Below are 15231 nucleotides of genomic sequence, written 5' to 3'. Positions count from 1 at the left end.
TTTGCAGATTCAAAAATAAACTGTTCCTGTTTCAGTGTCAAGTGCACAATAATGCCATAACCTGGAATTAACAGGCAATATGTTGCTTTAGCAAAGCTCTTCCTCAAACTTCACAACAGAAATAGAAAGTTAGTTTAAGGTTAACATTATTGGAATATCAGCTGAACATACTATGGACTGACAAATCACAGTTTAAACCTCTTCAATCTAACCACCAGACTGCAGAGGGCCCAAAGAAAAACGGGTTCCCAGAATATTTAGAGCCCAATTGCACCGTTGTGGTTCAATAATGATCAAAGCTCACTTGTGCTTTTCTGGTCTGGAGAACAAATTCAAAACTAAAGGGTATTTGGGGGGAAAATGGTCATGCAACACCGTGGGGACATTGACTAAATGGAAGTTTGAATCATTTAATTCTTCTTCTTTTTGGGCCAAAACTACATTAGTTGTTGGTGTCTGAATTATACAGTTTTTATCTTTGTTAAACTGTTAACGGAAAGAAGAAAAGCAATCAATATAAGAGGTGAATCCCCAACTTTTGAACGATAGTGTATATTTATCAAATTTAATTTTTTAAGCAGCTGTTGTATAAAAGGTCAAAAGTCAGATATGACTCCCCAACACACAATTTAACTCCATTGTGGGCTTTGTGCATGATTCACTTTAATGGATTCAAGTTATTTCAGTATCAAAAAGTTAATAAAGTATTTTAAAATGGGTTGATAGAAGGCCTGGCAGAAATGGAAACTAAACATTTGAAGTAAGGACAATATGGAGCGTTATTTGACCACTGGCGCCTGAAGTACCTGCACCAGGTAATGAGTCTGTAACATTAAATGGCATAAATGTACTTACTGACTCCAAATCTGATAGTACATAATTAACTCTAAAAAGAGACCTTCTGACCTTTTCATAATGGAATCTTAAATACTACTGATAAAACATGTAATGAGAGTGTGAAGTTGAAGAGAGTGAGATTCACCTGGTGTTCCTTGTGAACCGCCATTAGTTTGGCCATTTTGGGAGTACATCGGATCATCGGTGGCTGAGGTACATTTACCTGACAAATGACATAATGTAATTACTGACTCCAAAAATAAAAATAAACTAAACCTTACAGATAGATAGATATTTTACTGTGTCCATCAACAGCACGAGTGTCCAGATCAAAATATGTCAAGGCTTTGAAATCTGCTTTGATTTATTAGATTAAAGGTCCTGTGTGTAGCATCTCGGAGAACTAATAGAAATGGAATATAATATTCATAACTACTTTTTGTTATGGGACTCCATCGGATCATCGGGGGCTGAGGTACTTGTACCTGACAAATGACGATGCAATTACTGACTCCAAAAATAAAATAAACTAAACCAAATAGATCAACTTAACACCTATATGTAGCAGAGTGACGTTATAACTGAGCAAGTTGCATACTGTTCACTGAATAAGGCAGTGGGATAGGGTCAAAAGCTGCGGAAAAAAGCTAATAAATGAATATGGAATATACAGTAGTGGATGCCCACCAGTTTGGCCAGTAAGGAACAACGTTTGACCACCAGCGCCCGAGGTACCTGTACCAGAGTAAGAGTCTGCAACATAAAATGGTGTATATGTTCTTACTGACTCCAAATCTAATAGGACATAATTTATAAATCAACTCTAAAAAGATACCTTCATTTTGAGTCATAATGGAATCTCAAATAATCATTGAACATGTAATGAGAGTGTGAAGTGGAAGAGAGTGAGATTCACCTCGTGCTCCTTGTGGACCGCCATCAGTTTGGTCATTGTGGGACTGCACTTGACCATCGGTGGCTGAGGTACTTGTACCTGACAAATGGCATAATAGAATTACTGACTCCAAAAATAAAAATAAACTAAACCATACAGATAGATAGATATTTTACAATGTGTCCATCACACTGGCTCGAGAGAGCCTTTCGCGTGTATACGTTACTGACAGGCCACCGTAGTTTTCCGACACAATTGTGAAACTGCGGTAATGTGAGCTGAAGAGTGCAAAACCGTGGTACTGTCAGCCGCCGTCTGACTTCTACTTGCTCCTAAAGCAGAGTTATTATGGTAAGGATGGCCTCTGAGCGAGGTGAACGGCGTTACCATGGTTTTGCACTCGGTGGCTCACGTTACCACAGTCTTGGAAAGGGTGGAGTGAGCGAACAGGTACTCAGTTGGTTGCAATCTGCAATCACACCATTAGAGGTGCCTTTCAATAAAACTGACTCTAAAATTGTTTGCGTTTTAATTTCCACAAACAGTATTGCAGTATCGCAGCACTCAACCAAATGAAGCGCATTAATGGGGCTACTGTAGTAAACATTAACAAACATTAGTGAGAGAAAATCTTGCTGTATTTATGTCATGACATTGTGAAAAGGAAGAAAGTTAGATTTACTTTGTAGTCCTTGGGGATAGCCACCAGTTTGGCCAGCAAGGTCCTCCATTTCAGTACTGGCGTCCAAGGTACCTGTACCTGGCAAAGAGTCTGTGTAAATGCACTTAGTGACTCCAAATGTTATAGTAGGAATACATAATTTAAAAATCAACTCCATTTTGAGTTATAATGGAACCTAAAACTGAATACTACTCATTAAACATGTGTGTGTGAAGTGGAAGAGAGTGAAATTCAACTCGTGCTCCTTGTGCAATGCCATCACTTTGGCCATTGTGGGACTCCCTTGGACCATCGGTGGCTGAGGGACTTGTACCTGACAAATGGCATAATGCAATTACTGACTCCAAAAATAAAAAAATAAACCTATATGTAGCAGAGATTTATGACCATATCCAAAAGTGTTCTTCAGCAAAGTGCAGGACCCGGGTCAAGTGATAACAGGTGGTTGTAAATGTTGAATGGAATGTGGGAAGTGCTACTCAACCAAATAAAGCGCATTAAAGGGTCTGCTGTTGTAAACATTAACAAACATTAACATGAGAAAATCTTACTGTATACATGTCATGAAAGTGTGAAGAGGAAGAAAATTAGATTTACTTTGTGGTCCTTGTGGATAGCCACCAGTTGGGCCAGTATAGTGCCCCATTTCACCACTGGCGTCCGAGGTACCTGGGCCTGGCAAAGAGTCTGTAGCATAAAATGGCATAAATGCACTTAGTGACTCCAAATCTTATAGTACATCATTTGAAAGGTGCAGTGTGTAACATCTGGCGGTATCTAGCGGTGAAGTTGCAGATTGCAGCTGTCAGTGTGTCAGTGTGCTGACTTGACTATGACTCGCCCCAAACTGCATGTGATTATCATAAAGTGGGCATGTCTGTAAAGGGGAGACTCGTGGGTACCCATAGAACCCATTTTCATTCACATATCTTGAGGTCAGAGGTCAAGGGAACCTTTGAAAATGGCCATGCTAGTTCTTCCTTGCCAAAATTTTGCGTAGGTTTGGAGCGTTATTTAGCCGCGTTATTAACGCGTTAACTTTGACAGCCCTAATATAAACGCCTCATTCTAAGGTAAGGAAAACACAACGACTCTTATTTTCAGGTGATTATACACTAAATAAAAACATGCCTATTAATATTATCTTCCATTTCTACCAATAGATCCCTCTGAATGTTACACACTGGTCCTTTAAAAATCGACCCCATTTCCAATCACAATGGAAGCTCAGCTCAGCTAGTAAATGTGTGTGTGAAGTTGAAGAGAGCGAGATTCACCTGGTGCTCCTTGTTGAAGCCCATCAGGTTGGCCATTGTGGGACACTGGATCTGGACCACAGGTGTCAGATTGCTGGTCTGGCTGATTTGTGCTGATTCCTTCCAGAAGACAGATGTGAGCATCAAGGAAACTCTGGACATGATTCATTTGGGTCTTTAGGATGGGCAGGTAATCAACCAGGACACCGTTGTTAGTCAGAGCATCTGGACAGAGAGAATCAGGTTGTTAGAATCTGGATGACAACAGAAACACAGTTACATACAGTAATATTATTGCCCTGCTATCATGGTGCAAAAAAACTAAATAGCTGACGAATGTGAAAGTGAAAGTAACTGCTAGCAAGTCAAGAAGAAGATTTTATATTTCTATTCTCTTTTATATGTCTATTCTTTTTATATATTGTCTTTGTGTACATTGTTTGTTTATCCTGTTATTTCCTGTAACCCTGTACAGTATATAATCCTGGCCAGAAACTCACTATGGTCAGAGAGAAATCTACAGCTTTGTTGTGAACTTCTGTCTCCACTGTGCAGTGAATTAAACTCATCTGAACCAGCCACAGAATTGGATGAGAACATTTTGTTTTTCTTCATCACAATGCTGTACATACATACCCCTGAAAGAGTCACTTGGGATGAACTCTTTCAGTTCTTTCAGGACCTGATCAACTGGCTTCTGAAACAATAAATATTATATTACAGAATTATTTCAATGCAGCATTCGACTTGTACAATTGTCATTTATCTCTATTTAAATCTCTCTCTAATCACACTTCAACTTGTCAGCTCACCTGTTTGTGTATTATTTTAAAGATGGTCCTTCTCAGTTGGAATTTCTTATTTCCAGGAAACAGCTCATTTAGTTCTTCTCTAGTCAGCGACTGGATGTCCAAGTCAGTGTGTAATTCTGCCTCTGCAACAACAGGTGTTGTGTTGGGTAAGCACTCTTCGATTTGAACTAGGGCTGTCAAAATTAACGGAATAATAACGTGTTACCGCAAATTTGTTTTAACGGCACTAATTTATTTATCACGTTAACGCAAATTGAGATTTTTAGGTTGTAGCGGGCTCAGATTTAAAGCTCGAAGCTGAAGGTACTGGTATCGTATGAAACTACAAAAACCTGAGGAATCCATTGGTACCAACCACATCATACTAGGTTGTGGATAAAGAGGTTTAAATAACGCTCCAAACTTACGCTAAATATTGTGAGGAAAAACTGGCATTGCCATTTTTTAAATGGGTTCCTTGACCTCTGACCTCAAGATATGTGAACATAAATGGGTTCTATGGGTACCCACGAGTCTCCCCTTTACAGACATGCCCACTTTATGAATATCACATGCAGTTTGGGCCAAGTCATAGTCAAGTCAGCACACTGACACACTGACAGCTGTTGGGCTGCAGTTTGCTATGTTATGATTTGAGCATATTTTTTATGCTAAACGCAGTACCAGTGAGGGGTTCTGGACAATATTTGTCATTGTTTTGTGTTGTTAATTGATTTCCAATAATAAATACATAAATTTGCATAAAGCAGCATATTTTCCCACTGCCATAAGAGTATTAAATACTTGACAAATCTCCCTTTAAAGTGCATTTTGAACAGATAAAAAAATGTGTGATTAATTTGTGAATAATCACGATTAACTATGAACAATCATGCGATTAATCGCGATTAAATATTTTAATCGATAGACAGCCCTAATCTAAATACAGTTCAGCATCAATGTGACAGTTTATAAAACTGGGGCTACTATGTTTGTGGTTTATTTGCACTAAACTCTCTAAAAACAGTCACTTACCTTCCAACACAGCAGCTGCTGCTTCGTCCTGTTGTTTTATTTCACTCAGTAAACGTGACATGACTTCACCTGCAGAAAAACAAGACACAAAACAGACAGATTTATCACATGGATTAGTAGATCTATTTTTTTCTCCTCTGTTGTTGTATTGAAATGCCTTGTGAGAGATCAGGATACAAACCTTTAGTTGTGTAGACGAGCTAAACTCTTCAGTACTGGAGAGAAGATGTTGACAGGAAACTGAGAAAGAGACCTTTAAACTGATCCAATCACACGACAGATGATTTACTTCAATAACCTGGATCCATCAACGTTACTATCAGCCGTTTGCTGAAGGTAGCTGTCAATTATTTAACCAAAATATAAAATAAAATCAGTCTAGATCGTATTTCTGCTCTAAGTGCGCACATACAATAACAACCCCGTTTACAGTCAACAGAAAGTGAAACTAACAGAAACCTATTCCGTCTTCTTTGGTCTTTAAAGGCGACTCACATCCAAAATGTTGCATTACCGCCATCTACTGGATTTAAACTAAATATCCATTTACTAACAAAAAGAATAACTCCTTCCTCTGCTGTAGATTCTCTATTTTCTAGGTGTTTGATAACCTAAAAGCTTTTTTTAACTGCTGCTGCTGCTGCACACCTTAATAATCCATAAACCCCTTCTACTCCAGCAGTACCATTGCCAAAAAGGCCAACAACATCAGCCAACTTAAAAGTTGCATCCTATTCTGTACATTTACTCAGTTACATTCACATCATGGTTTTATAGGCAGAGGGAACTATTTATTTTCAATTCAATTCAATTCAAATCACTTTATTTGTCCCCGAGGGGCAATTGTAAAGTTAAAAATAATGATACTAATATAGTACTAAAACTAGTAAAATACTTAAAATAGTGCAAAATAGTCCAGTATACACAGTATACGGTACATATGGATATAAAAAACGGATGAATGAAAAAGCAGTCCAGGGCCGAAGCCATGTGCAAGTCTGTGTGTTTACAGACTTTTTTACCTGCCAGATGTGACCAAGATGTTGGTTCAGTTCAGCCCCGTTGACCTCCATTCTGCTGCTAATTAGAGCAGTGCTTTTTAATTTTTAAAGCAGTGGTTTGTCTCTATAGATCCTTCCAGCTGTGCATCACAGCCTAAAAGTATGGTGGCAATATGTTTTTCAGTAACACAGCATGTTCATGTATATAGCAAAGCCAGCAGGGTGCAGCACTGTACAGCTGTTGTTATTAACAACATCTTAACCTGCTCATATGATTCAATGTCACATGTAGCTGCGCTTCAGTTACATTAACACATTTGTTGACATTTTGGATCTTGGATTTTGGATCTTGGATTTTGCATCGGACACTTGACCTAGTACACATTTTGCACAGAAGTAAATATTAACTTGAAGAATTCAATTGAGTTTCGGTAAATGTTTCTAAAAAATGTAGGTTAGACTTGTTGTCTAGGTCAGACTTTGTAATCAGCTGTGATCACTACTAAATATGAAATATTGTCTGTCGTGTCAAAAGATTACAGCTGTATTTTACACACCTTGGAGCCAAGTTGAGAAAGAGATATTGTATCTTAGTAGTAAGCCATACAGAAAATTTTGATATAATTTTGTCATAATTTGATAATGCATGGCTCTTAAAAAAATTTGAACAGTGTTTTGTGTTTCATGTGGTGAGGTGAACTGTGCAAAGTTGACTTGATTGCACTATTTAGTATTATTACTATTAGGGCTGTCCATCGATTAAAATATTTAATCACGATTAATCACATGATTGTCCATAGTTAAATGAATCGCACATTTTTTATCTGTTCAAAATGTACCTTAAAGGGAGATTTGTCCTGTATTTAATACACTTGTAAATATGGGAGTGGACAAATATGCTTGCTTTATCCATTGTATGTATAAAACAATGACAGATATTGTCCAGAAACCCTCACAGGTACTGCATTTAGCATAAAAAATATGTTCAAATCATAACATGGCACACTGCAGCCCAACAGGCAACAACAGCTGTCAGTGTGTCAGTGTGCTGACTTGACTATGGTTTTCCCCAAAACTGCATGTGATTATCATAAAGAGGGCATGTCTGTAAAGGGGAGACTCGCGGGTACCTATAGAAACAATTTTCATTCACATAACTGGAGGTCAGAGGTCAAGGGGCCCCTTTGAAAATGGCCATGACAGTTTTTCCGCAATTTAGCATAGGTGTGGAGTGTTATTTAGCCTCCTTCGCGACACGAAAGTATGACATATGGTTCCTTAGGTTTTGTAGTTTCATACGAAACCAGTATCTTCTCTCTTGCTTTAAAACTGAGGCCGCTACAACCTCCGAAGATCGATTGTGTTAATGCGTTAAAGAAATTAGTGGTGTTAAAACGAATGTGTTAACATCTTATTATCGCATTAACTTTGACAGCCCTAATTATTATTATTATTATTATTATTGAGTAATTCCTGATAGAATCAAAGTGATTTTGGATCCACACACTATTCTTACACTGTGTACGTGGAAAAGATACATGATAGGTTCATGGTATTTAGTCATTCATATGAGGCTGATGCAGACACTTTTTACACCAATAATTGCAGTTTATTTAAAGTATTAGGTATATTAATCATCACACCTTACATACACTTTCTGCAACATGACTTTACAATAAGGGACAGCAAAAATGCACATTCACACTTTAAAGTAAACATCTTTATTTTGAATCTATATTTTTGCGTTCATTATTTAGCAAGTGTCCTGATAAATAGACAAAAGGTCATCCTTTTGCCGGTAACTGAGCTGTGCGACACTCTTTAATCACTTATTGTACATTCATCTTAATATATATACAGAAACAACAATAACAACTGGAGAGCTGAATATTGGACATGTGATTATAGGAAATGCATTTAATTATAAGACTAGAAGTGCACTCAGAGAGCACAGACCTCCACCAAAGCAGGTTTCATGTACGTCGCTGCATGAATACTAACATCATCAGACCACAATCAGTAGCTGTTCTTTTTTTACCAACGAGGATAAAATAATGCTTTTTTGCAATCGGTAAATGGTCTGAATCAATCAATTGCCTGTTTTATTTTTGCTGTTGATGTAATCCATTGCATATTGTTTTACTTGTGATGTGAACTGAAATAATCATCACCATCATGACCATCACCTACATTGCTAACTCTACTGACCACGCCACCAAGCAGATGACCACATACTATGACCACTGCTCCTACTGTCAACATCAGGGCCCCTGTAGTTACCACCACCTCTACCAGAAGTATTACCAGCCAAACCACCAGCTCCCATACCCTGGGGATTTCCCCTGCTATCTATACTTCCCGGGAAGAAGCGCTTCAGTAATTCGTTTTGTATCTTAGAGACAGCAGCGTTATTTTCGTCACACTTCAGTAATCCTTTTATTGTGTCATGGAAGAAAACATGAACGTACAACACAACTTTATTGTCGTAACGACATGTTTGCAGAGATGATGTGTGCTTGACCTCATGTGTGTGGTGCATCAACACCAGAATGACAGGTGTATCATCTGAGGACACTAAAAAAGAGGAGGGAGAATGAGATAGTTAGGATGGAAAAAATTAATTGTAAGGTTAAGTGTGGAAGGCAATTCTGAGAGACTTGATAACTTAACTTTTATTATATAAGTCAGAAAGAAACTTGTAATTCAAAATTAATTAAAAGATAAAAACCAAATCACAAATAAATTAGATGCAATTTCCATTTCAATATGAATGGAGTGACAAATCTTTCCCTTACCTTTAACATCAGTCATTGCTGCCTTAACATCAGTAGCAATGCGTGAACTGATCGGGCAGAAGAGAAAAGTGATCTCATGATCCTGATCTCTTTCAACAAGCTGAAGCTGATTCTGAACTTGATCCTTCACTCTCTGCATCAGGTTGAGATGGGCACCCAAGGTGTTACCGCTGGAAACCATCCTGTACTTCAATTTGGCTAGAGAGAGAAAGATGAACGTGTATAAGACACACACATATATATATATATATATATATATATATATATATATATATATATATATATAAAGTTTGGAATCTCCTGCCACAAAAGCGCACATGTGAGAAGTTTGCCTTCAGGTGACTCTAGAAATCTCCTTAGGTTTAGGGCAACAAACTTGATTAGGTTTAGGAAAAGATCATGTTTTGGGTTAAAATAAACCCTTTCTGGCAGAAATCTCCGAAGACAAACTTCTCAGTCAGATGGCTGAGAGCACTACTCTATATTTTTGAAAGGTCTTTCATGCTTTTAGGTTGTAGAATGTCCTCTTTATAAATAGATGTTATTTTGTATGAAGGGTTTGTTTAGCACATGGAGAACAAAACACTACAATGGTTCAACCAGACTGACAATTGAAAGGACAGAAAGGAAAAAAGATCCCTCTGAGCAACAGCTCAATAGGAATAGAAGAAATCATCAGTCATTGGTAAAGAAACTGGAAGCTTAGCATCAAAATGTTTGCAGATAGAAATATAGAAACCAGTTCTTGTTTCAGTGTCAAGTGCACAATAATGCCATAACAAGCTGGAATTAACAGGCAACATGTTGCTTTAGCAAAACTCTTCCTCAAACTTCACAACAGAAATAGAAGGTTAGACTAGGGTTAGTACTGTTGGAATATCAGATGAACATACTATGGACTGACAAATCACAGTTTAAACCTCTTCAATCTAACCACCAGACTGCAGAGGGCCCAAAGAAAAACGGGCTCCCAGAATATTTAGAGCCCAGTTGCACCGTTGTGGTTCAATAATGATCAAAGCTCACTTGTGCTTTTCTGGTCTGGAGAACAAAATCAAAACTGAAGGGTATTTGGGGGGAAATATAGTCATGCAACACCGTGGGGACATCAACTAAATGGAAGTTTGAATCATTTAATTCTTCTTCTTTTTGGGCCAAAACTACATTTGATTGTTGGTGTCTGAATTATACAGTTTTTATTATTATTTCCTTTGTTAAAATAGCCATTATTGAAGGAAAGAAGAAAAGCTCTCCTTCCTAGACCTTCGGTCTTGGCGGAGGTAACAATCAATATAAGAGGTGAATCCCCAACATTTGAATGGTAGTGTATATTTAGCAAAAGAAAAAAAATTGAATTTAATTTTTTAAGCAGCTGTTGTATAAAAGGTCCAAAGTCAGATATGACTCCCCAACACACAATTTAACTCCACTGTGGGCTTTGTGCATGATTCACTTTACTGGATTAAAGTTATTTCAGTATAAAAAAGTTAAAATAAAGTATTTAAAAATGGGTTGATAGAAGGCCTGGCAGAAATGGAAAATAAACATTTGAAGTAAGGACAATATGGAGCGTTATTTGACCACTGGCGCCTGAAGTACCTGCACCAGGTAATGAGTCTGTAACATTAAATGGCATAAATGTACTTACTGACTTCAAATATGATAGTACATAATTAACTCTAAAAAAAGACCTTCTGACCTTTTCATAATGGAATCTTAAATACTACTGATAAAACATGTAATGAGAGTGTGAAGTTGAAGAGAGTGAGATTCACCTCGTGCTCCTTGTGGACCGCCATCAGTTTGGACATTGAGGAACTCCATCGGACCACCAGTGGCTGAGGTACTTGGACCTGACCAATGACATAATAGAATTATTGACTCCAAAAATAAAAATAAACTAAACCATACAGATAGATAGATATTTTACTGTGTCCATCAACAGCACGAGTGTCCAGATAAAAATATGTCAAGGCTTTGAATCTGCTTTGATTTATTAGATTAAAGGTCCAGTGTGTAGCATTTCGGGAACTAATAGAAATGGAATATAATATTCATAACTATTTGTTGTTAATGTATAATCACCTGAAACTAAGGATCATTGTGTTTCCGTTAGCTTAGAATGAGTCCTTCATATCTACAAAGGGAGCAGGTCCTCTTCATGGAGTCTGTCATGTTTCTACAGTAGCCCAGAACGGACAAACCAAACACTGGCTCCTGAGAGAGCCTTTCACATTTTTGTGTGACTTCAAATCTTATAGTATATAATTTCAAAATCAACTCCATTTTGAGTTATGATGGAACCTCAAACTGAATACTACTGATTAACCATGTAATGAGAGTGTAAAGTTGAAGAGAGTGAGATTCACCTTGTGTTCCTTGTGAACCGCCATCACTTTGGCCATTAGTGGAGTCCATCGGATCATAGGTGGCTGAGGTATTAGTACCTGACAAATGAAAATGCAATTACTGACTCCAAAAATAAAAATAAACTAAACCAAATAGATTAACTTAACACCTATATGTAGCAGAGTGACGTTATAACTGAGCAAGTTACATACTGTTCACTGAATAAGGCAGTGGGATAGGGTCAAAAGCTGCGGAAAAAAGCTAATAAATGAATATGGAATATAGTGGATGCCCATCAGTTTGGCCAGTAAAGAACAACGTTTGATCACCAGCGCCCGAGGTACCTGTACCAAAGTAAGAGTCTGCAACATAAAATGGTGTATATGTTCTTACTGACTCCAAATCTAATAGGACATAATTTATAAATCAACTCTAAAAAGATAACTTCATTTTGAGTCATAATGGAATCTCAAATAATCATTGAACATGTAATGAGAGTGTGAAGTGGAAGAGAGTGAGATTCACCTCGTGCTCCTTGTGGACCGCCATCAGTTTGGACATTGAGGGACTCCTTTGGAACATCAGTGGCTGAGGTACTTGTACCTGACAAATGACATAATGTAATTACTAACTCCAAAAATAAAAATAAACTAAACCAAATAGATTAACTTAACACTTATATGTAGCAGAGAGACGTTATAACTGAGCAAGTTACATACTGTTCGCTGAATAAGGCAGTGGGATAGGGTCAAAAGCTGTAGAAAAAAAGCTAATAAATGAATTTGGAATATTTATTTACAGATATGTGTTTCTACGGTCAAGAGTAAACCTCCGCGCTCTGCATTTTACTATGTGTCAATCATCAGCATGAGTGTCCAGATAAAAACTACTAATTCAACTAAACATGTATGAATTTTAAAAATGGGCGTAGTTCCCCTTTAAGATACAATGATATTAAAATGAATCAAAACAGTATTATAACGTTTGTCATGTTATTATCGCATTAACTTTGACAGCCCTAATATAAACGGCTCATTCTAAGGTAAGGAAAACACAACGATTCTTATTTTCAGGTGATTATACACTAAAGAAAAACATACTTATTAATATTATCTTCCATTTCTACCAATAGATCCCTCTAAATGTTACACACTGGTCCTTTAAAAATCAACTCCATTTTCAGTCACAATGGAAGCTCAGCTCAGCTCAGCTCAGCTAAATGTGTGTGTGAAGTTGAAGAGAGCGAGATTCACCTGGTGCTCCTTGTTGACGCCTATCAGGTTGGCCATTGTGGGACACTGGATCTGGACCACAGGTGGCAGATTGCTGGTTTGGCTGATTTGTGCTGAATCCTTCCAGAAGACAGATGTGAGCATCAAGGAAACTCTGGACATGATTCATTTGGGTCTTCATGTCCTTGAGGATGTGCAGGTAATCAACCAGGACACCGTTGTTAGTCAGAGCATCTGGACAGAGAGAATCAGGTTGTTAGAATCTGGATGACAACAGTAACACACTTAGATACAGTAATATTATTGCCCTGCTATCATGGTGCAAAAAAAACTAAATAGCTGACGAATGTGAAAGTGAAAGTAACTGCTAGCAAGTCAAGAAGAAGATTTTATATTTCTATTTCTCTTTTATATGTCTATTCTTTTTATATATTGTCTTTGTGTACATTGTTTGTTTATCCTGTTATTTCCTGTAACCCTGTACAGTATATAATCCTGGCCAGAAACTCACTCTGGTCAGAGAGAAATCTACAGCTTTGTTGTGAACTTCTGTCTCCACTGTGCAGTGAATTAAACTCATCTGAACCAGCCACAGAATTCGATGAGAACATTTTTTTTTCTTCATCACAATGCTGTACATACATACCCCTGAAAGATTCATGTGGGATGAACTCTTTCAGTTCTTTCAGGACCTGATCAACTGGCTTCTGAAACAATAAATATTATATTACAGAATTATTTCAATGCAGCATTCAACTTGTACAATTGTCATTTATCTCTATTTAAATCTCTCTCTAATCACATTTCAACTTGTCAACTCACCTTTTTGTGTATTATTTCAAAGATGGTCCTTCTCAGTTTTAAATACCCACGTCCAGCAAACAGCTCATTTAGTTCTTCTCTAGTCAGCGTCTGGATGTCCGAGTCAGTGAGTAGCCCTTCCTCTGCAACAACAGGTGTTGTGTTGGGTAAGCACTCTTCGATTTACGCAAAATTTTTTGAGCAAAAACTGGCATTGCCATTTTCAAAGGGGTCCTTGACCTCTGACCTCAAGATATGTGATTTCAAATGGGTTCTATGGGTACCCACGAGTCTCCCCTTTACAGACATGCCCACTTTAATGATAATCACATGCAGTTTAGGGCAAGTCAAGTCAAGTCAAACTGACAGCTGTTGTTGCCTGTTGGGCTGCAGTTTGCCATGTTATGATTTGAGCATATTTGTTTATGCTAAATGCAGTACCTGTGAGGGTTTCTGGACAATATTTGTCATTGTTTTGTGTTGTTAATTGATTTCCAATAATAGATATATACATTTATTTGCATAAAGCAAGCCTATTTTCCCACTGCCATCTTATTAAATACCTGACAAATCTCCCTTTAAGGAACATTTTGAACAGATAAAAAAATATGTGATTAATTTGTGAATAATCACGATTAACTATGAACAATCATGCGATTAATCGCGATTAAATATTTTAATCGATTGAACTGTAGTTCAGCATCAATGTGACAGTTTAACAGTCGTCTGTGTTTATAAAACTGAGGCTACTATGTTTGTGGTTTATTTGCACTAAACTCTCTAAAAACAGTCACTTACTTTCCAACACAGCAGCTGCTGCTTCGTCCTGTTGTTTTATTTCCCTCAGTAAACGTGACATGACTTCACCTGCAGAAAAACAAGACACAAAACAGACAGATTTATCACATGGATTTGTAGATCTATTTTTTTCTCCTCTGTTGTTGTATTGAAATGCCTTGTGAGAGATCAGGATACAAACCTTTAGTTGTGTAGACGAGCTAAACTCTTCAGTACTGGAGAGAAGATGTTGAAACTGAGAAAGAAACCTTCAAACTGATCCAATCACACGACAGATGATTTACTTCAATAACCTGGATCCATCAACGTTACTATCAGCCGTTTGCTGAAGGTAGCTGTCAATTATTTAACCAAAATATAAAATAAAAAACAGTCTAGATCGTATTTCTGCTCTAAGTGCGCACATACAATAACAACCCCGTTTACAGTCAACAGAAAGTGAAACTAAGGTTCTTTCCCATCTGTTCTTTTATACGGCTTGACTCCTCTCCTCGACTCCTCTCCTCGCGTCTTAGTCCCGCCCACGGGAGATGCGAGCGGAAACGAGGAAAAGACTGGAGGAGAGAGGAAACGAGGAAGTATGTTTTTAGAGACATGAGACGTCCTTTCCTCTGAAGCTTCACGTGAAGCGACGTCCATTTCTGATGACAGCAGCAGCTGATCACAGCTGGATCAGCTGTCAGTCGGCTTTAACAGCTGTTTATGTCTGAACTGATCTAATACTAATAAAGAAACAGAGTTATCAGAGCAGCAGTGTTT

General features: G+C 37.7%; 1 protein-coding gene across 15 annotated transcripts in view; it reads right to left on the bottom strand.

Annotated features, from left to right (window-relative positions):
- The window catches only part of si:ch211-245h14.1 (uncharacterized protein LOC563420 homolog), a 30747-nt gene extending 15814 nt beyond the window's left edge, over window positions 1-14933 (bottom strand). For 3 of the 15 annotated variants that reach the window (XM_037750840.1, XM_037750834.1, XM_037750833.1), the window contains exons 1-12: window positions 14654-14932; window positions 14473-14541; window positions 13696-13817; window positions 13520-13580; window positions 12895-13107; window positions 5497-5565; window positions 4483-4655; window positions 4307-4367; window positions 3692-3895; window positions 3012-3101; window positions 2650-2727; window positions 2415-2492 (exon numbers count right to left, since the gene is read on the bottom strand). In XM_037750840.1, the coding sequence (XP_037606768.1) occupies window positions 2415-2492; window positions 2650-2727; window positions 3012-3101; window positions 3692-3895; window positions 4307-4367; window positions 4483-4655; window positions 5497-5565; window positions 12895-13107; window positions 13520-13580; window positions 13696-13817; window positions 14473-14533 (1210 nt within the window). In that variant the 5' untranslated portion in view covers window positions 14534-14541; window positions 14654-14932. Of the gene's footprint in view, window positions 1-1753; window positions 1832-2414; window positions 2493-2649; window positions 2728-3011; window positions 3102-3691; window positions 3896-4306; window positions 4368-4482; window positions 4656-5496; window positions 5566-12894; window positions 13108-13519; window positions 13581-13695; window positions 13818-14472; window positions 14542-14653 lie in introns of all 15 variants that reach the window. The other 12 variants (XM_037750841.1, XM_037750836.1, XM_037750835.1 and 9 more) reach the window with 8 other exon arrangements.
- Window positions 14934-15231: the final 298 nt, after the last annotated feature.

The sequence above is a fragment of the Sebastes umbrosus genome, chromosome 18 (genome assembly GCF_015220745.1).
Source record: "Sebastes umbrosus isolate fSebUmb1 chromosome 18, fSebUmb1.pri, whole genome shotgun sequence".
NCBI classification, from domain to species: Eukaryota; Metazoa; Chordata; class Actinopteri; order Perciformes; family Sebastidae; genus Sebastes; species Sebastes umbrosus.
This window is presented reverse-complemented; position numbering and strand designations above follow the sequence as displayed.